Consider the following 26,914-nt stretch of genomic DNA (forward strand, 5'->3'; position numbering starts at 1 on the left):
GACAAAAAGATTAAGGAGGATGGAGCACAATACCTCAAGGGTCTACAAATACTTTCAAAAGATTGAGGAAAGAAGAGGATGGCCAAAGATTTGTCATGCTTTCTGAGGATTGGCCAAGAAACAATTTAGGTAGACGTGGCATGCTGAAGTTAAACATTAGGTAGAATGACCTAATACATGTATTGAGTATTGAATGTATTGAGATTAGCCATGCTGCAAGCTGGGGAACAGAAGATGAGCACTGCCAGAGCAGTCTAATACAGGGATGCAACACAGGAATGCAGAGAGATTGGCCATACCTACTGGGGTGGATGGGACTTGTAGTTCAACAACAAAAGTTCCATATTCCAGTCCAGCATCCTGTTTCCCACAGTAGCCAACCAGCACTAGAGGCTCATCCATGAGGACAAACGAGATGCTTTCTACCAACCTCAACCTGCCTTTTGCTATCCCTCACCCTCTTGCTGAAAAGCAGGTCTTGCCAGATGCCCAATCTTGGCCATTCATAGACTTATCCTCTATCAATTTGCTTTTCTTTTCCACCACTTTTTTCACTGCCAAAGCACACTGAGCTCACAAGATCTCTTGCCAGGGTTTCCACAGCCAATTTAAACAGCCTAGTATAGGATAGGGCACTGCACAGGTACATAACAAGAGCTATGAAACTGCAATGGCATTGCAAGCGGTGATGTCCTATTAACACAGAACTCTGCAGCTGTGTTGGCAATAGCCTCCATCATCATTACACTGCTGTAGACTAAGAGTTGCACTGTGCCAAGTTAGGTGGAGGGACTGTGTGTAATATGGGATAATTTACACTGCAGTCAAAAGGCATTGCAAAAAAGCATGCACTCCAGCCTAAGATGACAGTGTAGCAGCATTTGGGCAAGCTACTGAGGTTGCTTCCAAACTGCCACTGTTTTTGCTATGGGGCTCTAATTGCACAGCTAAAATTTGCTGGCATTGAAGGAGGTTCAGCACTTTTTTTTTTAAATGAACTTTTGCCATACAGAAAGTGATGGGGAAATGCACTGGAAAGTGTAAATGCGGGTATAGGATGGTATATAATAATAATAATAATAATAATAATAATAATAATAATAATAATAATATAACATCCCCACAAACAAATCAGAATGAATGCTTAATAAATAGGAGACGTATATCACCTTCCCTCAAACTTTGCAAGCGGATCAGGATGAACATCCATCGAGAACAGGCCATTTGGAAGCAACCTGAGAGTATCTGCAGCATATGCACATGTCTAGGAGTGAGATGCTTGTCAAATCTAACTTAACAAAACATTTTCTGTAGACACAGAGAGGGCCGCTGTTAAAAACTTTTGATTCAACTGAGGAATAGTAGGCAGAGTAGACAGCTGATGCCCTTAGACTACCCAGTCAGCTATCAGTTCTTTGAATAGGATTCTTCCTGAAATGATAGCCCAAGCACATCAGGAACATAGAGCTAATTCCATATGGGTTGTAAAAGCGAAACCAGGAAACAACAGAAGTGGGGAAAGAGTGTGAACTTTGCCTTGTGACCTGGGCCTGGAATATGGTTGACCAATAATTATAGAAAAGGATCCTCAGTCTCTACATGGACTAGACGATCCCCAAGGATCCCTTCCAACTCTACAGTTCTAAGGTCCATGTGCTAGTGGCACATGGCTTAAAGAGTACATAGCATCGGATTGTTTTCAGAGGATGAGGTTAACTCCTGCTGAACACCTTGGATAGAGATGTCAAGAAGGCTAAACAATTCTGGAGGCTGATTGGGTGGGTTGGGGCCAGAAGGGATCCTGTGATTCTCAGGAAATAAGGTATGTGTAATATTGCAGCATGCCCCTGGTTTCTCTCCCTGGCTTATGGTAAAGCACACACTTTGCATGCACAAGGTTCCAGGCTCAATCTCAGCAGATCTAGTTAAAAGAATCTCTGATTAATAGGCTGATAAAAAAGGTCTCTGCTAGAGACCTTGCAGAGTGGCTACCAGTAGCAGTGGAACAGGGGTGGACAGAAGAGAGATTGGGATCTACCAATCAATTTCTGCATGCTTCTCAGCAGATTGGCAAGGTTTTCCAACTCCAACCCCTTCTTCCAAAATTAAGATAGATTTTTTTTTGGGGGGGGACCAGGAGTAGATTCATGTATGACAGAACTTTGAACTTCCTTATAGTACTGAAAACTCTATCTTCTAGTCATGTAGCACATAGAGCAGGTGTTTGGGAACTACGACTCCCATTCTCCCTAGCCACTGGCCATGCTTGCTGCAACTGATGGGAGTTCTAGTTCAGTAAGATTTGGAGGGCCAAACACCTGATATACAGCTACCTTCTACTGCAGCGGAAGGGAAACTTTTTCAACCCAAGGCTACATTGCACTTGTTGCAGAACACTACAGCTGACCTACAATAGTGGGGAGAAAACAGGAGCCCCAGTTAGGGATGAGGGGGAAAAGTCACTTAAGTTTGCATTTAAAAGCAAACCTACCTGATTCGCTCTTTCCAGAACAATATGTGAACCAAAACACAGCTGTCCTTTGAAATCCCCCCTTCACTAAATTTTGCAGTACGATACAGTTATTTAGCTAAATAATTTGCACAAAAATGGATATATTTGTGAAAGTTACATATACTGTAAATAAATTACCCTAGGCAAAACTGTATACAGTAACATATAGCTTAGGAGGAATTTACACTAAAATGCTGTTGAATTTTCATTACGGCTTTTAAAAAAAATATTATAATCATTCTATATTTATTTATACCCTGCCTTTTCCCCTTACAAGACTCAAAACAGTTTACAGATAAAAACAAGAATCACTAAAAAACATAGAAAAAACAATAATTAAATAAACAATTAAACATTAATAAAATTAAAGCTATCTACTGTCAGAGCTGCCCGAGGTCCCAGCTCACAAAGGACCAACGCCAGTTCGTTGTTATATACAAAAGTCTTTATTGAAGTTCAGTTTCGATTTCAAAGCCGCGGCGCGCAGCTCTACGTCTCAAACTCTAGACCGCTGAAGCTCCGTCTGAATCTCCTCCCCCCAGACACCAGTTTAAGACTCTAGCCTTGCTCCACCTCTTCCTTTGCTCTTTCCTCCTCTGGGTCCGCCTGTCCGCTGGGGTCTTGCCCTTTCTAGACTCTTCTGACGCTGAGTCCCCTGAGTCTTCCCCCTGCCTCCGGCGGGCTTTAGGACCTGGTTCCCAATCCGGGTTTTCTGCTGTCCCGCACGCCTGTACATTCGAACTTGGCGCGTGCGCCCAGCCGGCAACCTTTCTCCTGACCGTTACACTGCTCCTGTCACTGCTTCCCCCTTCGGGGAGGCTAGCTGGACCTGACTTCCCCTCCGTTCCCTCACTCTCCGATAGAGGCGTGGTCAGCCCTGACTCATCTTCTCTCCCTGCTGGAGGAGACGCTGGCCCTGATACATGGGACTCTTCCCCCCCACTACGCTCTGGTGGGGGAGCTGGTCCTGATCTCCCGCTGCTGCTTTGGGAGTCCCCGCTGGCCCCTTGCTTCTGGTGCATCCCCCCTGGGATCCCCCTTGCCCTGGCCCTCGGCGCCCCCCTCTGGGAATCTTCTGATTCGCTGGAGAAGCTCATGGAATCTCTCATGCCACTGTCATACTCCCTACGCTGCCCTCAGATTCTTCCCCTTCGCTCTCCATTTCCTCTCTCCCCTGTGCCTCTGCTCCTGAGCCCGACATCTACGTACATAAAATCTATTCAAAACTTACGAATAATTACGATAAAAATAAGAATAAATTACAAACGGATCTGAAAATATGGAGAACTGAATTTAAGAATGGAAAAATCAGAAACTGAGAGAAACAGAAATTGACAGATTTACTCGTTCAGCTGTAAAATAACACATTCACTCTCCTACATACCCCATTTCCTACTTTGGGAAATGGCAACATCAAGGTGTGGAAAGGTTGAGAATAATTTAGATAGGGACTGGGGAATAGGTAGACTCCAAGCATTGTTGGACTTTGACTTCCTTTAGCCCTGACCATTGACCCTGTGGCCGAGGGATGATGGGATATGAGTCCAGCAACAACGGGAGAGACACAAGTCCCCCTCCTTAGTTTAGTTTCCCAAGAATGGAAAAGTTTTCCAAAACTGAAGAAACTGGGGGGTGGGGGAGTGGAAGAGAAAGCCCATCACTCCATCACAGCAAATGTACACAAAGTGAAGGCCTATTTTAAATCACCACCATGTTGCTGATATTTTTTTTTAACCAACCATCAACAATTAGAACTGGTCCTTATCTGAATTGGCAAACAACCCATTTCCAGTTTCTTCCTCCCCCCACTCCATGGGAACCAGTCAGCCTCCCCAGAGCAGAAAAGCTCATGTGACCTGAATATGTAGGACAGACTACAAAAGGGTGGGATTCTGACTGACAGTTCCTAACACTAATGCTTTTTTAAGTGCCAGAGGTATCTTGTTTGCTGATGTAGTAGAACGGGTGGTCCTTCGCTCTTGGAACTGGAGCTGAAGTGGTGTACTCTCCACAAGATTTCCTCGCTGACCCTTGGGGGATGGAGTCAAGGAGAAAGATGGGCTGTGTAACCTACAGATCTTACTAGCTATATATAATTTGAACTGCTTTGGTTAATGGGAATTTCCATGCCCTAGGCACAACACTCAGAACCATCGCAGTTTCCCATCCGATATCAGTTAAACAATGTTTCTTAGACAATACTACATAATGAAAGACAAACTGTCTGGCCTCAGTTCTGGGAAACATCAGTGATGAGACACTGAGGTTATTTGGTACAGGCCGGCATTCTTTTAATCAGTGTACACAAAAAAAAACCATACGCTTTCCCCCATTGATACAACTTAAATTAATCTTGATGTACAAGTTATAAACCCAGCATTTGATGGTTGCAAGACCATAGCTATGAGGAGCAAAAAGGACCCTCTAGATGTGTAAAGAAAATTAAAAAGGACACATCTCATTACCCAAAGACTTGAGAGCACAGTGGGCATGATCAAGCTAAGGATTAAAAACTTTTTGTCATCCTACTGGATTATAATGGGTAGAAGTCAAGCAGGCATGTTTGTGTGTGTGTGGTTTTACAATCCCTTCATTTGAAATGATTCTGGAACATTTGAGGTGGCAATTCTGAAGTCTGATGGGATGGGGTGGGACGGAGAATGAGGATCATTCCACTAGGAAAGTAAAAATGCTTACATTGACTCATTAGCACTGCTTTGAATTCAACCCACAGCATGAGTTACTCAAACTAAACTAGTACAATTCTTCAGAATATTTAACCACATTTCTAGTGATGGAGACTTTTCTCTGTCTTTTATCAGGGATTCATCAGCTCTGAAGTAGAATCTTTCTGCACCTGGAGGAAACAGTCCATCAAGCTGACACACAGCATCCCAAAGGCTTAGTTCATTTAGTTCACATTGATTGCATGCCAGGACCCAGGGCACTGCAATAATCTTACATACAAAATATAAAGGTATGTATAATATAATATGGCTGATGCCCTCCATATGACTCCCTCTCTTGTTCCCAAGTAGGGATCTTCTGCATGTGTGTACCTGTGGGGTGAGGTGGGGAAGTTTAATTTCCAAGAAGTTCTTGGGAATAACTGGTGTTGTGGAGTGGAATCAAGGAAAAAGTAGAACCTAATCTGATATAAGGCAGCTTCCTATTTGTTCATCTAGCCCAGTATTCTTTAGTTGCCTGGCAGTGGCTGTCCAGGATTTGAGAGAAGATTCTCTCCCAACCCTACCTGGAAATGCTGGGAATTTAAATTAGGACCTTCTGCATGCAAAGCTCAGCTGTTACTGAGCTACAGCCCTTCCCCAAATGATGGTTGTATACATGCTGATGGTGTTACATGCATTTGTGTGCTGGCTGATGAGAGTGGTCATTCAAAAACATCGGGAAGGCATCGTATTTGCTATTCTTGCCTTAGAATAGTCCATCTATTTTTATTTTATTTTATTTAACTGGATTTAGTTACCACTTAATCATTTATAACCTCTAAATTGTTTACTATAAAACGTTAATTAAAATAGTCATAAACTTGAATGTTAAAAACCAGCTAGCCTAAAAAATTATCAAAATATAAGTAAAACCAACAGCTGTGAAAAATAAAATTACATGTCTATTGTATATTCTGAATATCAATGGCTCTCCAAAGTCTTAGATAGAGATATTTCCTGACCCTTTTACTTGATATTATTTGAACTGGAAATTGAATCTGGGTTCCTATATGTACAAAGGATGTGGTTTACCAAGGAGTTGAGGTCCCTTTCTTTGGCTACATGACTTCACAAACCATTCAGATAACAGGATGTGCTCTGTCTAGTGCAAGGGCTTTGTCCTGCCCTTCCATCCATGTTTATCTAAAGAAAGGGAAGACTAGGCACAATTGCCAAACAGCCTCCTTGTGACGTTGCCAAGAATGTATGGCTCTTGTAGAATCCAGAGAACTGGGTTTCTATTTTCTTTGGGCTTAGCCTTAATCAAGCAATTACAAATACAGAATCATTTATCCAAATGGCCCTTGAGAATATTCCAAACATTTGGATAAGCAAACATTTGTGTAAAGTGGAGCTCTCTAGATTTAAAGATACATTACCATGATACTAAGCAGGGAACGCACAATGAATTTTGATAGCAAGCAATTTTGATAACTGACATAACTGAGACAGGAATTCTCCAGTATTTCATTAAGGACTACAGGAAAGGAAGAAGGAATGTTACCATACACCTCTGTTTCACCTGTTAAATATGTCTCTAGCCTACTTCACTAAATAATGATTTAATAAACTATGGTTTATTAAACTGTGGCTCAGTGTTATGTGTAAACCCTGCTTAGCAGCTTCATTGTGGTTAGTTTACTGCCAATAAACCATGACCTGAAGACATGATTTATGAATATTTGTTTGTTTTAACTATGGCATTGCATTATATATGAATCTTGAACCCTTCCTTAACCGTGGTTTGTTTGACCACCTCATCTCAGACACTCAGCAAACGACAAAGGCACTAGGCAAAAGAAGTTGCAAAACAAACAAAACTTTGGAAAAATTGTCTTTGGAACAACTTGCTGTTAACTTATGGTTTGTTAAACAAACCATGGGTTAGTGTTATACCAGGCCTGTGTGTGTATTTGTTACAGTTTTACCTTGTCTTTTCTCTAAGGGCTCAGTGTTTAAGTAAATCACCGTGTCAGGTAGTTTTGGATGAATGGAGTAACTTGACCCAAATCAGCTAGTCAGCATCGTGACTGAACAGAGCTTCAAACTCACCCTTCTTCACAAGTCAAAGCCAAGCACTCTAACACAGAGAAAAGCAAATTTGTGGCCCCCTAGACATTGCATGGCCATTGATCAAGGATGATGGCAGTTACAGTCCAGCAGCATCTAGAGGGCACCAGGTTCCCCATCTCTGTTATAACTGTGGAGCCACACATCCTCTGCTTACTAGAAAGTCTGTAGAGTCTGCCAGTTAATATGTGGCATTCCCCCGTTCCTCAGCAAAACAGAAAGGAAATATTTTGGTCCCTTGACAACTGAAATGAAAAGAATGAGCTAATGAAGGAAATTCAACAAGTGATGCAGTAACTGTAGTATAAAAAGCAAGGTATAAGAGTGTGGAGATATGGTTTTATCCACGCAGTGGCAGAATTTATCTTGACAACACACAACGCTTGACCAAAAATCCAAGACAGAAGTCCTTACACTGCTGGATTTCTGAGGTTATTTTAAGGCTCCCACCAGGCGTGCTTCTATAACCAAGCTGTACACAAGAAAGGCTGAATGGCAGCTTCCCACGCTGTCAGTTTGGTATATTTTTGCAGCAAAATGGAAGTGGAAAAAAATGCTAAACATAAGAAGAGCCCAGCTGGATCAGCCCAAAGCCTTCTCTAGTCCAGTATCCTGTTTCCCACAGTGGCCAATCAGGAAGTCCACAGGTAAAGCATAAGGGCAACAGCATCTACCCTTTGTTGTCCCCCAACAATTGATAATTTGGAAGCAAGCTGCCTCCTGGAGGTAGCAAGGTGGTAGAGCATGAGACTCTTAATCTCAAAGTCATGGGTTCGAGTCTTACTTTCAGTGAAAGATTGCTGCATTGCAGGGGGTTGAACTAGATGATCCTTGTGGTCCCTTCCCACACTACAATTCTATGATAAGTAGTCATTAATGGGGAATTTGTCTACTGCCTTTTTAAATCCGTCTAAGCTAGTGGCTGTCACCTCTTGTGACAATGAATTCCATGAGTTAATTGTGCATAAGTATCTAAAGCACTCTTTCACACTGCTCAAAGTACACATCACATCATATAACCTGTTTTTCCTGATGAGGCCGTTTGCACACCATACTTTTAAAGCACATGTAAAGTACATCCAGCCCCCCAAGAATCCTGGGAGCTGTAGATTGTTAAGGGTGCTGGGAATTGCAGCTTTGTGGAGGGTAAACTACATTTCTCAACCTTTGTGGGGGCGCTTTAAGTGTATGTTGTATAGGCAGATGTACTATATGTCTCATGGTTGGGCAAAGACTGATAAGTGACGAGAGTGCTCTGAAGTTACCAATGCTTGGGACTGTAGGGATAAGTTAAACACTGTACGTAAAACAGAATGAGAGACCAAAGGCTCCCTATCCCTTTCTGGACCCAATCCAAGATGTTAGGGATGACATTCAAAGCCCTAAATGGCCTGGGTCCAGCATACCCAAGAGGCTGCCCTTATCTTTCTGACACTCCACTATGACCTTTAAGAGTGACTGGGGATGCCCTCTTCAGCTTACCAAATCAAGACCACAAGGATGAGCAGAGAGCCTTCTTTGGCAGGTAGCCACCAACCGAGGAATTCCATTCCCCTGAAGACCTGCCAAAGCCTAGGCATTTTTGGAAGCAGTACAGGGGGGACACACACACATTGCAGTAAGCCCGCAGCTTACGCAGGGGTTACACTCCGGGGATTGTGCCTAAAGCGAAAATCACTTCTAGTCAAAACACATTGGGTGTAATGGCAGGTGGGATTGCCAAAGTCTTTCTCCCCAGATGCCCCCCCCTTCCTGCTCACTTCTTTTAAAAAAGTAATAAATTGCCGAGCGCATAAAGCTGAATGTTAAATGTGCATAAATTGCAGGCTTACAATACCTATACCTATACCGATACTGATACCAATGCATAGTGGCTAGGGCTAAGAAGATATGGGGCAAAAGAGAGTGTAAGCCAGAGATGGGGAAGTCGCAGCCCTCCAATTCCCATCATCCTTGACCATTTAACATCTTGAGTGGGGCTGAGTCCAGTCCAACAACATTCAGAAGGCCCCTGCTGTATGCAACCAATCTAAATGCGGCCTTGGTGGTTAATGCATTGCCACCCACCTTCAGTAGACGAGACGGATAGTTCAGTAACAGGGCAGATACCCTGCATGTGGAAGGCACTAGGTTGAACTGTTAAGTTGCAGGGGAGAGATCTCCACCCAAGGCTTTGAAGAACCACTGCTATACAGAGTAGACAGAGCTTGGCTACCTAGACCAAAAGTCTGACTTGACAGAAGGCAGCTTGATAGGCTCTTGTGAGGCCTTGTGTATAGAAAAGGCTATACATCGTCGGTTCAAATAAGGGAGTATTGTTTCTGCTTTTGTTTGGCCAAGGGGGCTGGGCACACAAATGGCTAAGACCCCTTGATCTAGGCTTTTATCAGATTCTTTAACAAACTTAAGATGGCTGGCATGCCATAATACAGTCTTAGTGGGTGCCATAGGCTGGTCCCAGTTTTTATTGCTGTCATTAAGTGTGTGTGTTGTGGGGGTAAGTCCTGTAAAGTTAAACAGCACACAGAAGTGATCTGTGTCTTCATTTCTTCCTCTGATTCATATCCTTCTCCCTCTCTGCCCTATGCCTTTTACTCAGTTCTCAGAAACCATGAGTGAATGGCTGGCGATAAATCACTTTCCAAACTGACCTTTGACTTTTCCTGAGCTTGAGGGTCTGTTGGCCAGACTGTGTGTGCTCTTGTGCTTATAAACTGGGCTCCCAACTCCCCCTCCAAACAAAGGTAATCCTTGTGCTGTCCCACCCCTTCCCACTGCAATTCTGTGTCCCCAAAAGACAAGCTGGATGGAGGAAGAAGAATCACATTAAAAATAAAAATAAAAAGACAAGGTCTATCTGTTTAAGCACACAAGACTGCACACACAGTGTACATTTAGCTCATCAACTGCAAAAGTAGATCCTAATCATACTTGAATCCATGTTCTATGTATATATATATATAGATAGATAGATAGATAGATAGATAGATTATATACTACGTATTCATTGCATTTATATCTCACCTTTTCTCCAATATGCTCAAGATGGCGTATATGGCAATCTTCCTCCCCATTTTATCTGCACAACAACCCTTTGAGGTTGGTTAGACTGAGACCAGCCCAAGGCCACGCAAATGAGTTTCATGGCTGGGCAGGGCAGGTCCTTGGTCCAGCACTAACCACTAACGCCATACTGGCTCTCTCTAGCCACAATTATTTTTTTTAATATACTGGGTGTTGTTGCATTTTCCCTCCACATGTGTAATAAACAGGGTTGCATCTAACACTAGGCTTACTCAAAGAAAACCCACTGAAGTTAATGGGCATTGCTAACTTAGTTACAGGTAGCCGTGTTGGTCTGCTGTAGTCAAAACAAAATAAAAAAAATCCTTCCAGTACCACCTTAGAGACCAACTAAGTTTGTTATTGGTATGAGCTTTCATGTGCATGCACATTTCTTCAGATACTTATTCTTCAGGGTATCTGAAGAAGTCTGCATGCACACGAAAACTCATACCAATAACCAACTTAGTTGGTCTCTAAGGTGCTACTTATTTCAGTGGGTCCACCCTGAGAAGAACTTAGTTGAATAGAACCTATAATAATAATATTTAACATCTGTACAGCGCTTGCGAGGGTTCAAAGTAATTAACATGCATTATCTCATTTAAATCCTTATAAACAACCCTGTAAGGCAATTCAGTATTATCCCTCATACTGCAAACAGGGAAGAAGCAGTGGCGCTGGTGGCTGGTGCTCTTTGGGACTGGCAGGGCAGAAGGCAGGGAGGTCAACAGTAGATGGTGCCAGAGCCAAATGACAGGCAAAGTCAATTAATTCCAGGTTTGCCCCAATGCCCCTGATGAGTTCTACAAGGAATATGGAGGAGCAGGAAGCTGACAGGCGGTGTCACTCCATGGGCAGGGTGTCAGAAGGCAGCCACATGATGACTAGCTGACAGCAGAATGAGGTTGGTGGGGCAGTGCCTCTTTCTCCCAAACTGACCAGCTTCTACTGGGGTGAGGGGATTGATGTAAAAAATGGCTTGCCTTAAGGCCAGCTAATTATTTCCTAGCAGAGGCAAGATTTGAACCGAGGACTTCCTGATTCACAGCCTAGTCTTTAACCACTATGCTACAGCAGTTATCTAGGGTGCTTTCCTTCTGAAATGAAAGTTCAGTTCTATTAACATCAACATTTTTTAAAATTTTCAATTTGATTAATGGGGATCTGCTGTCGCTCTATTCCCCCAAATGCTCAGGGTGTTCTTGAGATGGAGAATGAAATCAGAGAAGCCTCAAAAAGAGTGTTGGAATAATGGGCAACTCACACATACTCACGCATAGAATAGGAATTAGATAAATCTACGCTGTGGGTAAAACCTCAGCACCTAGGACTTGCCGATCGCATGGTCGGCGGTTCGAATCCCCGCGGCGGGGTGCACTCCCATTGTTCGGTCCCAGCACCCGCCAACCTAGCAGTTCGAAAGCACCCCCGGGTGCAAGTAGATAAGATAGGGACCGCTTACCAACGGGAAAGTAAACGGCGTTCCGTGTGTTGCGCTGGCTCGCCAGATGCAGCTTGTCACGCTGCCCACGTGACCCGGAAGTGTCTGCGGATAGCGCTGGCTCCTGGCCTCTAGAGTGAGATCAGCGCACAACCCTAGAGTCTGTCAAGACTGGCCCGTACGGGCAGGGGTACCTTTACCTTTACCTTTATGTTCTGATAATGTGGAAAACAACAGTGCGTATGATTTTAGTAGAGTTGGCCCAAGATTTTTTTACTTCAAAATATAGTATTTCTTTAAAAAAACAAAAACAAAATCCTACGACAGATCAGTATAAAGGAAGTTGAAAGGGAAATTCAAGAAAGTCAGCTGTCTCCAGAACCACTGAATGTTATTCAAAATCACAATAATAAAAGCTCAGCTGGAATGGATACCCCCAGAACAGAAAATGTACCACTAAGTCCAAGAGAATGCCAGCATGGTTAATGAGCAGAGTCAAGGAAGCTAATAGATTAGAGACAAGAAGGCTTCTTTCAGAAAATGGAAGTTTGGTTACAATGAGGAGAACAAAAAGGAACATAAACTTTGATAAAAGTAATACAAGCTGACAAAAAATGCAAATAGGATGCAAATAATAATACCGAATTATTAATGTATTGTCATTGTCATTGCTATATGCATTGCTATTGGTATTATTACAGGAGTGTATTGCTAAAATAATTAAGAATAACAAAAATATATATTTAAAGGCTTCAGAAGGATAGGAAGATGGTTGACCACTGGACGGTAAGGGAATTAAAAGTGTGCTAAAGTAAGAAAAGAAGACTGCAGAGCAACCAAATGAATAATTTTGTTAGTCTTCACTGCAAAAAATGTAGGCGAAATACTGTGCTTGAGTTGACTTCTAAAGAAAGGGAGTCTGAAGAACTGATACAAATAGTTGTGACAAGAGATAAAATTCTTATGAACAAATCACTGCTTCCAGATGCTATCCATCTGAGAGTTTTTAAATGTGAAATTGCTGATCTGCTAACAAAAATATGTAACTGGTCCCTAAGATTGGTCTCTGCCAAGAGAACTGGGAAGTGAGCAAACATACTGCTGTTCTTCTTTGCCGCACTTGCAATTATGCAGCTTCTTATTTCACATAAATACATAATACAGACCTGTTCTCATGTTCTCACATAGATGGATAGATAGATGGATAGATATAGATAGATAGATAGATAGATAGATAGATAGATAGATAGATATCCAGGAAATTATAGGCTGCTTAGTTTAATGTTTGTTCTAGATAAATTGTTGGAAAGCTTTATTTAAAAAATGATCAAGAATATGGAAGAACAAGTTTTGCTGAAGAAGTCTCAACAAGGCTTCTGAAAAGGTCGTTCCTGTCTCACTAGGCTTTGGATGAGCATGTGGATAGCGGGGATTCAGTAAGCACTGTTTACTTGGGCTTTCAAAAAAGCTTTTGACAAAGTCTTTCTCCAAAGACACCTGAGCAAACAATCATAGGATAACAGAAGAGGTCCTCTTATGGATCAATAACTGGTTAAAGAACAGGAAGTAGAGAGTAGGAACAAATGGACAGTTCTCATAATGGAGGGTTATAAACAGTGAGGTCCCCCAAGGATCTGTTTTGAGACCAGTGCTCTCCAACTTGTTTGTAAATGATCTGGAGTTAAGAATGCGGGAAAGTCAAGAGGGTCAGCTCTTTCCAGAACATTGGGGATTACTCAAAACCACAATTACAGAAGCTTAGCTAGAACGAATACCATAAATCAAGCAAGGTATCACCAAATTCAAGAGTTGGCATGTTTAATGAGAAGAACAGGATGAGTTTAAAAAACAAACAAACTGACAAACCCCATGGATCCCCTGTTGTGATTCTGTGATGCAAAAATGTTTCTGAGATGCCTTCAAGGGCCCCCATAATTTGGGACTCAGTCTGAAAAAGGTCATCCTCTTTAGTTTAGAAAAAGAGGAGTAAGGTGGGGCATGCTATTGTATAAAACTACCATTTTAAAATCTGCCTTCTCATCTGCTCCCCTTCCCAACCCTGAGTTCATGCAAATTCAGGATTGAAGTAAGTCATTACAAATCCTCCAATGAAGAAGAAGAGTTTGGATATGATATTCCGCTTTATCACTACCCGAAGGAGTCTCAAAGCGGCTAACATTCTCCTTTCCCTTCCTCCCCCACAACAAACACTCTGGGAGGTGAGTGGGGCTGAGAGACTTCAGAGAAGTGTGACTGGCCCAAGGTCACCCAGCAGCTGCATGTGGAGGAGCGGAGACGCGAACCCGGTTCCCCAGATTGCAAGACTACTGCTCTTAACCACTACACCACACTGGGGGTTGTGAGATGGCAGCTTTACATTTTTATGTATATAAAGAAGAAGGAAGATATCATGGAGGATAAGGCTATCAGTAGCAACTATCCATGGTTATTTCTTTATTCATGTAGTGCCATCTATGTTACATTGAGCTTTATAAACAGTATATTATGGTTGTATACTACCTCCAGATCAGAGGCAGTATGTCCCGAGTACCAGCTTGTGGGGAACCGCAACAGGAAATGGCTGTTGTCTTCATGTTCTGCCAATGCTGAACTAGAGGGGCCTTTGATCTGATCCAGTAGGGATTATCCTGTGTTCATAGGTAGGACACTAATAGAGTCTGAACCTGAACAGAACATTTAGTATTTAGCTACAGCTTGTTTTTGCTATTGCTGGTACAAATGCATGTTGCAATAAAGGAAAGGAATTAAGTGGGTGAATTAAGGAGACTTGGTTGCTGGTCTAGATCTGTAGAGTAAGGGAAGGAGATAGAAACAGAACCACTGGGGAGGTCACTGAATAACTCATTTGGGACAGGAGTTCCAATGCTGAACCCTAATTTGAAGATCTGTGTGTGATCTATAAACCACACCTTCTCATCCTACAGTGGTGTCAGATGTATGCTTATAGATTGTGTATCAACATTAAACAATACAGATGGCATTATATAATCATAGATATTATGTTCCTGGGTGCCACTACAAATCCCACCTCAGTCAATCCATGGGTGGTTACAGGCTAGAAAAGGGTGAAGTTTTTTGCATGTTAAGACTTGTCCAACTTTTGGGATTAAGTTTCTTAGTTGCTAGCATGGATAGTCAGGTTGCTACTACATGCAGGGGCAACAGTGATGGACGGTGAGGAGGAAGAGGTGGGAGACAGAATACAGTCGGCCCATTGTGTACAGGAAGAGAACAAATCAACTGAAATGGGCTATTTTAGATACTAAAAGAGTGAACATGTCACATCCACCTCCAAAAAATATATTTTCATTATTTCTAGAATAGCCGACATTTAAGGAGCTACAGTACCTACAGTTTGAAGTGGTGTATGAGCAAGTGCTTTTATTAGCACTTGCTTGGGAGAGTCAGTACAACTCTTAGCTTACCTCCTCATGAGTAACTTAGCAAAGTAACGCACATGCTCATAAAAGCAGTGCATGTCATTATACATCCTCTACTCAGAAGAAAATAAATGTTCCCACATTTAGAACTCGAACCAAATGCAAAGCACAGTAATTATATCCCACAGACATGCTGGTTTCTAAGAAACATGCCTGTAATGTATAGACGTGCAAACAAATTAATAGCTGCACACAGTTTACAGGAAAACCCTGAGTTTGCAAAAAATTGTTCAGAATAAGCTAAAGCAGGGCAGATGGCTGGCTCACAGTCATGAAGAGGCATGGAGGAAGGCAGCTGTTGAGTAACAGAGGGGTTAGCTTACTAGTAAGGGCACATTCACTTATTTGGAGATGTGGCATTTCAGCCAATTCAGACCCTGCACCACACACACTTTAACCTTGTGGTGAAGAGCAAGGAAGGGGAACCTGTGGCCCTCCAGATGTTGCTGCACTCCAGCTCCCATCTGCCCCAGTCAGCACAGCCAATGGTCTGGTCCACAATGGTGGAATGTGCAGTCCAACAACATCTGGAGGGATACAGGTTTCCCATCCTTAGGGCAGAGGGTTCACTGCAAGAGCTGTCTCTGCATTGCACTAGTGTCCCAGGAGAAAAACTAGACTTACTCCAACTAGACACAGCATTTCCAAAAACAAAGGTGTTGTGAAGATAAATTGGTGGAAGGAGGGAAGAACATCATGTGTTCACTTGTGTTCTACCTCCACAGTTGGAGGTAGTATGTACCTGAATACCAGTTTTTTGGAATCACAAGTGGGTAGAATGCTGTTGTGGTTAGGTCTTGCTTTTGGGCTTCCCACATGCATCTGGTTGGCCCCTGTGAGAACAGAATGCTAGACTAGATGGGCCATTGGCCTGATCCATCAGGCTCTTTTTATCTACTGCATTTTGGAAAATTATTTGTCTGTCTGCCTATCCAACTCTTCTCTATGGGTTCGGCTGCCTCTTGAGATATTGTGACTAAACTTGGCATGAGGTTTCAAGAGGTGGGACAGTGGTCTTCATTGACATTTGTATGTCAGACACCATTCTGAATCAAGATGGTGCACCATAAAACGTTGCTTTGGTGTTACTTTGCCCATTTGGGCATACTTTCAACTGCCTCTCAATATATGATTGTGAAACTCAGCATAAGTGTTTCCAAGGTGGATTCTTCATCAACATTTGAATGCTAGGCACAATTTTGATCATTTTCCCAAGGAGCTCAGGCTACATGGTTCTCTTTTGTACATGTTTCATGTACAAAGCAGATTATTGAGCATTCAAAGCTGAATTAATGTCTTTCAGCACATTGGCTGTATCGCTGGAAAGGTGGACAACATTACTTTAAGGTCAAAACAAAATAAAAAAATTCCTTCCAGTAGCACCTTAAAGACCAACTGAGTTAGTTCTAGGTATGAGCTTTCGTGTGCATGCACACTTCTTCAGATACTTATCTGAAGAAGTGTGCATGCACACGAAAGCTCATACCTAGAACTAACTCAGTTGGTCTTTAAGGTGCTACTGGAAGGAATTTTTTTATTTTGTTTTGACCATGGCAGACCAACACGGCTACCTATCTGTAACTATTACTTTAAGGGTGAGCCTGTGACCTGGATTCAAGAATTAAAGTATTTACCATCACAAAAGAATGGCCAGGCTGCCCAAGTAAGCAATCACTGGCTTTTGCCACATATCCTGACAGACAGAATTTCTGGTGCAGACCGCCTCCTTCTGTGATGTATGTATGATGTTTCGGGGGTGGTCTTGGGCTACAGGGTGGACAATTTCAAAAGTCTTTATAAGGGCTTGCACATCATTGTTCTGGGTTCCTCCTCCCTCCTGTATGTGATGAGGACCTTGCTGCAACAGTTTAATAAAGATCAGGCTTACTAGTTGCTTTGCTTCTCAATATTCTTTGGTTGGCCTCTGTTATGTTCTCCTACCAATAGGGAACCCACTTAAGGACTCTATATGGGCTCTTGGATACCCCATAAGGGAAAAGGAGCAGATTTTATTTACATCAGTTGCAATTCTAAACACACTTACTAGGTAGTAAGTCCAATTGAGTATAGTGGAATTTACATCTTAGAAAATATGCATAACCTGGCGCCGCACATACACTATCCAGAAATGGCTATGTTCCTTTCGTTGGAAAGTTTAAGTGGTGTGTGTTCACACCCATGGGAGACAGCAGTGCATTGTCTCAAAGGCCAAACTCAGCTGAGTAAAACTGAGACAATCGCTTGCATTTTTTAAAATGGCATGACAAAATTGTACTCATGGTGGTGATTCATTTAGACTTCTATAATTAAAAATTCAAAAGATGCTTTGGACGCTGTGATGGATACATGAAGCAAATGAAAATGCTAAAAAAACTCTCTCCCCCTTTCTCTGCTTCAGAATCTTGTCCCATTTCCCAGACAGGTGTGCCACTGTCACATGTTTATTGCCAATTGTCTTATCAAACATCGTGGTCTCCTGTAAATCCTTATAAATGACAACAAACTTGTAAGAAATCAAAGCCAAAAGAAAAGAAAAGAAAAGACAAACACACTCTCCCAGTTCATGGTCTGAATCAGGTAGAATGTTGACTTTAGGATTAAATGCAAATTCAGGCTTTTAGTTGTCTTTGTTGCAAATCTCAAGCTTACCTGAAAGCCTCCAAAGGTAAACAAAAACAACTGGTGCTGCTTACACCTTCCAGCATTACGTGGGAAAGGCATCCCATCTCCAGCAGACATGCAAACACAGCCCTGTCTCTCCACATTTTCTCCTAAAGTGCTCACTTGTGCTTCTTCATTTACAAACTAGAACTGCTTTGGGTGTTTTAGGTCTTTGTAAGAACAAAGCCCGCTTCACCAGGCATAGAAGCAGCTCTGTGGCAATCAGCATCAATATTCTCATCTTAAAAATAAAATAAAAATGCTTACATGCATTGGCAGATTGCTCCAGGACCTCACAATGGTGAAACTCTGTCTCTGTCTCAGGAGGTAAAAGCCTTTCAGCAAACACCCGAGAGAGTGAGGATCAAGGCACAACTCTCCTTTGAAATGGTCAGGTGTTGGTGTCAGGGGCGGGCAGGGCTCTGAGGATTGTGTGGTGGAGGCAGCGGAGCCAGAGGCTGGTGCAGCGGAAGGAGGAAGTGATTTGTGGGGTTTTGTGCCAAGGCTGAATGATGAGGAAGAGTTTGGGGGAGTAGGAGCAGGAGCTGGGGCTGGAGGATGGGCAGGATGCCTCCCTTGCTGTCCCCCAGGACTAGGAGGGGTTTAAAGTGGCAGGCACAGTGACAACTTCTGTGTAGGAGAAGTCACGTGTTGCTTGTACATGACCCATCAGACGTGAGTACTTAAATTTGGGTGGAGGTGTGGTTATGCTGTTGCCCCAACAGTCCAGTTCGGAGCACAAGCTAGGGCAGGGTCACCAGAAAATAGTCACCAGAAGCCTGTGTGTGCATTATGTGCACCTTTGGAGCTACTGCAAGTACATGGTTTGGCAACAAAGAATTAAACCACCAGCATTTGTCCTCCCTGAGCTGGGTTTGCTAAGGACAATTGGCCTGCGATAGTCATGTTTGGGTCCGTTTTGTCTCACACCATTCTATTGAAACGTATCCACCGACCTTTCCCTATGAAAAGCACAGTATTTATATAAGCACTGTCAGAAGTACTATGAGCAGCCAAAGCTGACAAACATTGAAATTAGATCTGGTTGGCTGGCTTCAGTGGGGATATTTCTTTGGAAAGTGCACGCTAATTTAAATACATACCCAAACAATTCAGCCAGACGTTTAACTGCACAGCTGCAGACTGTAACACATTCTGCCGTGACATAATTCTCAAATACTGTACACTAGTGTCATGCCTAAACATGCTCGGAAAAGTAAGCAGTGTCATACCGAAATACAGTGAACAAGGTGTCTTGACAACAATGAAAACTTAAAAAGGAAAAGAGGTGGGAAGTGGTGTCATTGAGTTCTCTCCATTGCTCTGCTGCATCCAATTCAAATAAATAGATGACAAAGCCGTCTCCGACCGCAGTTCACTTTAGTCACCTTGAGGTACCCAAAATGAGTTTTCCTCTTGTTCTGCTCCATTTTGCAATGTTGTACAGTGTCATAGACTGGCTGGATGCAGAGGAGTGGTGGGAGGCACCAGCCAGGGAACCCACAGGGAAGAAGGGTCAGAGCCCAGGCATTGGTGGTAGGACAACAATGAGTGAATAGAGGGAGAAGAAGCAGATTGGGAGGACGAGGCATCCGCAGCAGAAGAGGTGACATGGTTTAGTGAACAGGAAGAGGCTGTGATGGTTTAGACTCCGAGGACAAAGCAGGGACTAGGGAGGAGTGGGGCCAGGAGAGGCAGGCTGATGAAGAAGCCAGGGAGTCTCCCCCTCCTGCGGTGACCAGCTCCTCTCCATCCTGGTCTCCTAGAACCCACAGAGAAATGAAATGGGCAGAGTAGAAGGTGCTTGTTCACAGACACAGCCTGGAAATACCCTGGAGGGGAGAAATCCTAGTGGGCACTGAGAAAGTGAGGACCTTCAGTCCTCACAACTGCTTCATTGGGGCAAGACCGCCTGGAAACGGTTACTGAGACCAGTAGGCATGGGCTGCAGTTTGCTTCCTTGAATAAGGAGTTAACGTCACTGCCCTCAGGTGATTTATTGTTTTGTTGCTGACCTACACCTGACTCCAACCCTGACACACAGAGATACAGGCCTGCTCAGCATTTGAGGAGGGAAACAGCACTCGGTAACAGAAATAAAGTTCAAGTCAGACTCTTGGGTCTATGTAGCTCAACATTATCTATGTTGACCAGCAGCTGCTCTCCAGGTTTTCTGACTGGAGACATTCCTAGTCTTACCATGAGAACTGGGGACCTTTTGCATGCAAAGCAGATGCTCCGAGTGGCAAGCCTTCCAATATCATAGGTAATACATCAGTTCAGTTTCCCACTATTCAATACCAAACCCATTACAGTATCTGCTTCCATTGAAAGGTAATGTCAAACAATCTGAGAGCTCTGCCTAGAATGTTTATCCGTCATCATTTTTACACAAGTGAGACCAATGACCCATCTAGTCAGTCCAGCATCCTGCTCTCATAGGGGTTAACTAGATGCCTCTGGGAAGCCTACAAGCAGGACCCAAGTGCAACACCACTCTTCCCCCTTGTGAATCCCAAAATGTGGTATCCAGTCCCTTGAGTCATCACAGGTTTGAACTCCCTGCAATAAAGATCTGGTAAAACAACAACAACGGTTGCAGTGTCTTTCAGGAATGGTGGGGGAAAGCAGCCTCCCAATCTAATCACCTAAGTGAACTGGTGGATCAGACCAAAACCCCATCCAATCCAGCACTTTGTTCCCACAGTGGCCAAACAAATTTGTATGGGAAGCCCTGACTGCACCTGAGTATTCCTCAGGCTATAACAGTAGCCCTCTTGCATCAGACTAAGAACTCATCTAGTCTAGCATCCAGACCCAGAAGCTCAGAAGTAGGGCAAGAAGGCAATAACCTCCCCAGCAACTGGAATTCCCCTAGCAACTGGAATTCAATAGTATACTGCCTCTAAACCTGGGAGCTTCATATAATCATTGTAGCTGATATAGAGCCATTTTCTATTATGTTCTGCCTCCATGGTCAGAGACATCAATTGATGGAAGCCACAGAAGAAGAGCATGCTCTTGTGCTGGGGTCCTGCTTTATGGTTTTCCCCAGGCATCTGGCTCATCACTGAATGAACAGGGTGCTGGATTAGATGGGGTATTGGCCTGATCCAGCAGGCTCTTATGTTATTTTCTTTTAACCATCTTGCTTGCCGCCACCTCTTACAGTAATAATCTTCATGTGCTTTACTTTGTCTATCAGTGTGACTGGGATGACCCTCCCCCCCCCGCCCCCAAGTTCTAATATTGTGGGAGAGGGTGCAGGTCTGGTCACTGTGTCTAAAGACATCTCTCTGGCTTTACACAATCAGCTAACTGGCTCCGCACAACGAACACCTATTGTCAATATAAACAATTAAATGGCCCTGTGTACTACCATGCAAGCTAAAGCCGCAAATCCCTCTCATTCAAAAGAAAAAAGGACAACTGTGCCCTGTGTTGGTAACAGTGCTCCAGCAACTGGGATTTAGAAATAAACAAACACACAAACCAAGTGCTTTTACAAGTGTACTTGGGGTGTATAAAAACGGAACATATTCAAGAGCAGAAATGTAGGCCTTGCTAACGCACCTCCCCACTCACTTAGCAAAACCTCCTTGAGCACCTCATGCCCACCACAGAAGCGAGAAATTGGGCCCAGAGAATTTCTCCTAGCACGCCCCCACCGCACCACAGAATATACCATTAACACAACAAAGGAAAGAAAAAATGACCTACCTTTGTGCTCTGCTCTTCACTTCCTTCTTAAGCTCCAACAGAGGTGATAGTCTGAGGCCTAAACCTTCAGCTCATGGTGTCTCCTTTGGGAAGCTTGACCTCTATTATACCACATTAACTGTCATGGCTTCTCCCAAAGAATCCTGGGAACCAAAGTTTCTTAAGGGTGCTGGGAGCTGTTAGGAGGCCCCAATATTCCCCTCACAGAGCTGTTTCCCAGGGCAATTTGGCAGTCAGTCCCTGTTCTCAGGGAACTCTAAGAATAGAGCTCTGTGAGGGAAATAAACCCTTAATGAACTACAGCTCCCATGATGCATTGGGTGAAGCCTTGTTTGTTTAAAGTGGCCAGTCTTTAAATGTATGGTGTGGCATAAATGAGGCCTAACTCTCGGCCTTACCTTGATACAAATGGGAATGAACTGTGCAGTCTGCCTGCAGTAACAAATAACAGAAAGCTGGGAGAGCTATTTAGATATTTAGCACTCAGTGCTTGGTAGCCCCTCTAGGTTTCATTTTCAATTCCTAACAGAGCCAGAGAGAGACTTTTTTGGTGTGCGTATTGTTGTTTTCAACATGCTAATATATAGATATGTGTCATGGGTGCCATGCACAGAAAGAAAGGTGGGGTGGGAGGAGAAAAGAAGAAGAGGGGGAGGTTCACCCCTATATCTTGACTATAAAAGTTGGGTCTTAGCCTGCTATACATACTGAAAATTAACGCCCATCCAAGCTGTTTCCCCTTAATAACTTCCCAAGAGTGAAAGCTAATTCTGCCAATATTCAAATGAGCTCAGAGAAGCAGATGCTGAACGTATTTCTGCAAGGGAGTTTCAGCTGTTGAGGTATGGCATTTTAGTACAAAGCAACTGTGTGGGACAATATACTAACACACACAAAAATCTGAAGGTACCATGATGCAAAGGACTTGCTATATCCTTCCTCTGAATGAGCCTCATATAAACTAGGTGAACATCCTTTTTTGTCTTTGATTAGTCACTTAAGAACACAGCAATAGCTTTTCAACCCCATCTCCCCCAATTATCTGCTGCCAAGATGGTTTAAAATTTCTGCACATCTTTGGGCCTCAGTTGGCAGTTCAGGGATCTGACTCCCAACTGGTCTGCAGTCTCCCCCAGTCCCGCTCACCTTGTTGCACGGAAGAGGTGCCTAGGAAGCTCTTTATACAAAGACTACACTGACTGGCAGCAGCTTCCCAATGCTTCAGACAGGAGATATTCATAGTCCTATCTGGAAATGTTGAGGACTGAATCTGGGACAATGTGCCTGCAAAGCAGATGCTTTACCATTGAGCTAAGGCCGTTCCCCGCATATCTTGCTTATGTTCCAAGGCCCACTAGGGTTGGGAACACAGCAGTTGCCAAAACAGACGTTTCTTCTTCTTTATTATTATTATTATTATTATTATTATTATTATTATTAAAGAGAACCACAGCACAAAGGTTTCCCTTTCTCTTGAGTTTTGAACACAGAGAAAATACCACTTTGGCAATTCTGCTAGCAGCGAGATCCTTCTGAGACTCAATCCAGCAGTCTTCTGGTGAACCCTGGGTTGCTGTGTAAACAGTCTGTCTTGATTATCTCCACAGTTACAATAAGGCAAATAAAGTCAAAGCCAAAACACACCACTGAACGGCAATAAGTGTATCAGCATGCAGAGAGTGTCCCTAATTCCCAAAGTGGGCAGACATTCAAGACTTGCTTGGTGCAATTTTTAGCTTTAAGAATAATTATTACACTTCAATGGCAGACTACACAGCCAGTCCCGAAATAAGCAGGCTGTAAACAAGCCGCAAAGGGAATAGGGGCTGGCGATAAGGTTCATTCAGTGTTAAAAATGTAAGCTTGTCTGAACAACCTTTCCTTTGTCCTTTTCTGCACACGTAAGGGGAAAACCTGAGTCAACAGGTGTCCCTTTGAGGGAGTCACTCAGTCTTCACACTGGTTCGTTATAAAGGCAAGAGTAGTTCCATTTGAAGAAGCTCTCTGGCATTAGAAAGGAAGTTTTAGCCTCCCTCCAGGCAGAAAAGAGAAAGGGGCAGTCTAGCCCTCCCCACTCTGCAGCCTGAAGAGAACAAACTTGGCAACTATTGAGTTGAGATCACTCACCAGTCTTACTGCAGCCTGTGCCAAATTGGTGCCCTTCAGGTGTTTTAGACTGCTGTGACTGATGGGAGTTGCAGTCCAAACCATCACTTGGTTGGCAAAGATTAGTCACATCCATGCCATGCATTTAGGGCACATTTAAACCACTTTAACAGTCATGGCTTCCCCCAAGAAATCCTGGGAACTGTAGGCCAACCCTCACAGGGATACAGTTCCTAGCACCCTTAACAAACTACAGTTCCTAGGATTCTTTGGGGGAAGCCATGTGTTTTAAACATGTGATGTGGATGCTCAGTTTACCTTTGCTATATCACGTGCTCAGACCATTTAACCATGGAGTTCTCTGACCGTTATCCAGGGCTATCACCAGATTAGAGTGTTTATTAGAGGAACAGTAAAAATAATTTCGCTGTATACTGAATTTTGGAATGAATTTAAATAGAGCTAGTAATCCCCTGAAACCCATTTCCACCCAATTAATCCCCTCTCTTTACCCCAACTAATATTGCCAAACTGTTGTTGCATGACCCCTTCAACCCCACCTTTCCTACTTGCCATAACATTTATCATTCATTCATTCATTCATTCATTCATTCATTTAAAATTATTAGTAACTTGTCACCTAACAGATCTCCAAGAGACTTACACCGAATAACATATTTAAAAATTGCTAAGTTTAACATGAAACATCTTTATTTGTAGTTTTTTTCTGTTTCATTTTTACATATACACCCTCCCACATTCTGTTATGTCCTTTCCTTCAACCTGCACACAAGGATTTAGACCACAGGCCTGGTCTTTCAGCATTAATCTAAGCTTAGGTCATCTCATCATCTCCACAAGGATGGCTACAGCTGATACACAAACACCGTTAGACTTGGGTTGTAGAAATAGCCTCCAGGACTTGCTAAAAAATTCCAGAATGTTAGCAAGCACATAAGAAGGGAAAATTTCAGCCTAAAGAGTTGAAGTGAAGTCCACCAGTTTTGTGAAGTTATGACTGAAAGCATTAAGCAACCTTATCTTTTAAGCATCAGCTACTAGTTCAGACATAGACCAAACTAGCTGGCATTAACATTTACTGTACACATTCCATTGGTAACCAAGAGCTACTACAGATGTAATGTTTTTCCAACATGAAGATAATCTTGGTAAAGGGGAAAAACATGGTCACACACTACACTGTTAAGTATACCCTTAGGAGATTTTAAATCTACAGCTACAAATGTAAAGTGTAAACGCAACAAACAGATGTTTGCAAATGTCCATTCAAGCATACTTATCATTTACATGTTACATTTACAAGTGCAGAGTTAAAATCTGGAATTTGCTCCCACAAGAGATAGTGGCCATCAACTTAGACTGCTTTAAAATGAGTTTATACAAATTCATAGAGGATGAGGCGGTCAGTGGCTACTAACCATGATGTTTGTGTATTACCTACACTGTTGGAGGCAGTGTGTGTCTGAATACTAGTTGTTGGGAATCCCAAGTTGAGAGAGTGCTATTGACTCAAGTCCTGTTTGTGGGCTTCTCATAGGCATCTGGTTGTCCACTATTACAACAGGAATATGGCCTGTATGATGGACCTCTGTTTGATTCAGTGTGGCTTTTCTGAGGTGCTTATGTAAACTGCATGTTTTTGGGAAGCACTCCAAGGCATCATCTTTTTTTCTCTTTTCTTTTTTTATGAAGATTAGGCAACTTTGGCTCAATTTACACATGTATGTATGCCACTGGATGACCACAACATCAAGAGTTAACTTGCTTGCATGAAGACTGAAACACAAGATAACTTTTCATATCAGTCGCAATGTTTTCCCCCCCCAATGAAACTGAGCCACACATTCAGTTGTACAAATGTGAAGAAACCAAGTGATGGGCAGTGGCGGACCTTGGCAATATTGTGCCGTGTGTGAGGCTAAAATCATGGTGCCTTCCTAAAGCCAGGTTAAGGGAAGCAGGGGCTTTAGGAAGGAGGAATGAGGCTCTGCCAAGGTCCTAGAGCTCTCACATCACCTTTCCAAAGCTAGTCTCTCTAGTCTTGGTGCAGCATTCGGACCATGACACCACACTGTTGTTGTTTAGTCGTTTAGTCGTGTCCGACTCTTCGTGACCCCATGGACCAGAGCACGCCAGGCACTCCTGTATTCCACTGCCTCCCGCAGTTTGGTCAGACTCATGTTTGTAGCTTCAAGAACACTGTCCAACCATCTCGTCCTCTGTCGTCCCCTTCTCCTTGTGTCCTCCATCTTTCCCAACATTAGGGTCTTTTCGAGGGAGTCTACTCTTCTCATGAGGTGCCCAAAGTATTGGAGCCTCAGCTTCACGATCTGACCTTCCAGTGAGCACTCAGGGCTGATTTCCTTAAGAATGGATACGTTTGATCTTCTTGCAGTCCATGGGACTCTCAAGAGTCTCCTCCAGCACCAGAATTCAAAAGCATCAATTCTTCGGCGATCAACCTTCTTTATGGTCCAGCTCTCACTTCCTGACACCACACTAGCTCTCATATATTGTTATATCATGACTATAGGCTGATCTGGTCTTGAATTAAATGTTGCTGATTCTTTTGTGCCCTTTAAGTGCTCTGTTTCTACAGTTTACATATTTATTATGTTTTAATACTGCTTAACTATATATATGGTGCCATTTACAGAGTGACCAGTATAGACAGTGAACAAAATATACCGTTATAGGCTAGTGGGGAAACAGGGAAGAGGAGTCCACTGATAGTATGTTGTCTGAAGGCTACCCAAAATGTGTAACTGGCATGTACACTCGGAGCTGAATGGTGTCTGCAGAAACTAACCTACACATGGACACGGACTTCACAAATCATTGCTACTTTGCTTCCCCAGGCTCTTGGACACAATAATGAATTCATGGCATAAAAGTGGAGCTCTAAATTCAACATCCATTGCTATTAACATGCTCCTGGCAACTAGAGCAGGGTAAGCAAGCAACCCCTATCATGGTACCATTCATTTACTATGAGATGGCAGCAAAGACTGGCAGTTCCTTGCTGCTTTTCCAGTATATGCCACCTAGATGTGTGTTTATTATACCATTAAAGAAAACCAAAACCCACACACATTGTTTTATAACACTTGCTTTTTTCCAACGCCAA

The 26,914-nt window shown here is 43.0% G+C and overlaps 1 protein-coding gene across 2 annotated transcripts in view; it reads right to left on the reverse strand.

Annotated features, from left to right (window-relative positions):
• The window catches only part of WNT5B (Wnt family member 5B), a 130,112-nt gene extending 106,233 nt beyond the window's left edge, over positions 1–23,879 (reverse strand). Inside the window, exon 1 of one of the 2 annotated variants that reach the window (XM_081878973.1) lies at positions 23,788–23,879. In XM_081878973.1, the coding sequence (XP_081735099.1) occupies positions 23,788–23,871 (84 nt within the window). In that variant the 5' untranslated portion in view covers positions 23,872–23,879. Of the gene's footprint in view, positions 1–21,660; positions 21,965–23,787 lie in introns of those variants that run through there. The other variant, XM_081878975.1, reaches the window with a different exon arrangement.
• Positions 23,880–26,914: the final 3,035 nt, after the last annotated feature.

The sequence above is a fragment of the Podarcis erhardii genome (genome assembly GCF_964252035.2).
Source record: "Podarcis erhardii genome assembly, chromosome: 10".
In the NCBI taxonomy this organism is placed as follows: Eukaryota; Metazoa; Chordata; class Lepidosauria; order Squamata; family Lacertidae; genus Podarcis; species Podarcis erhardii.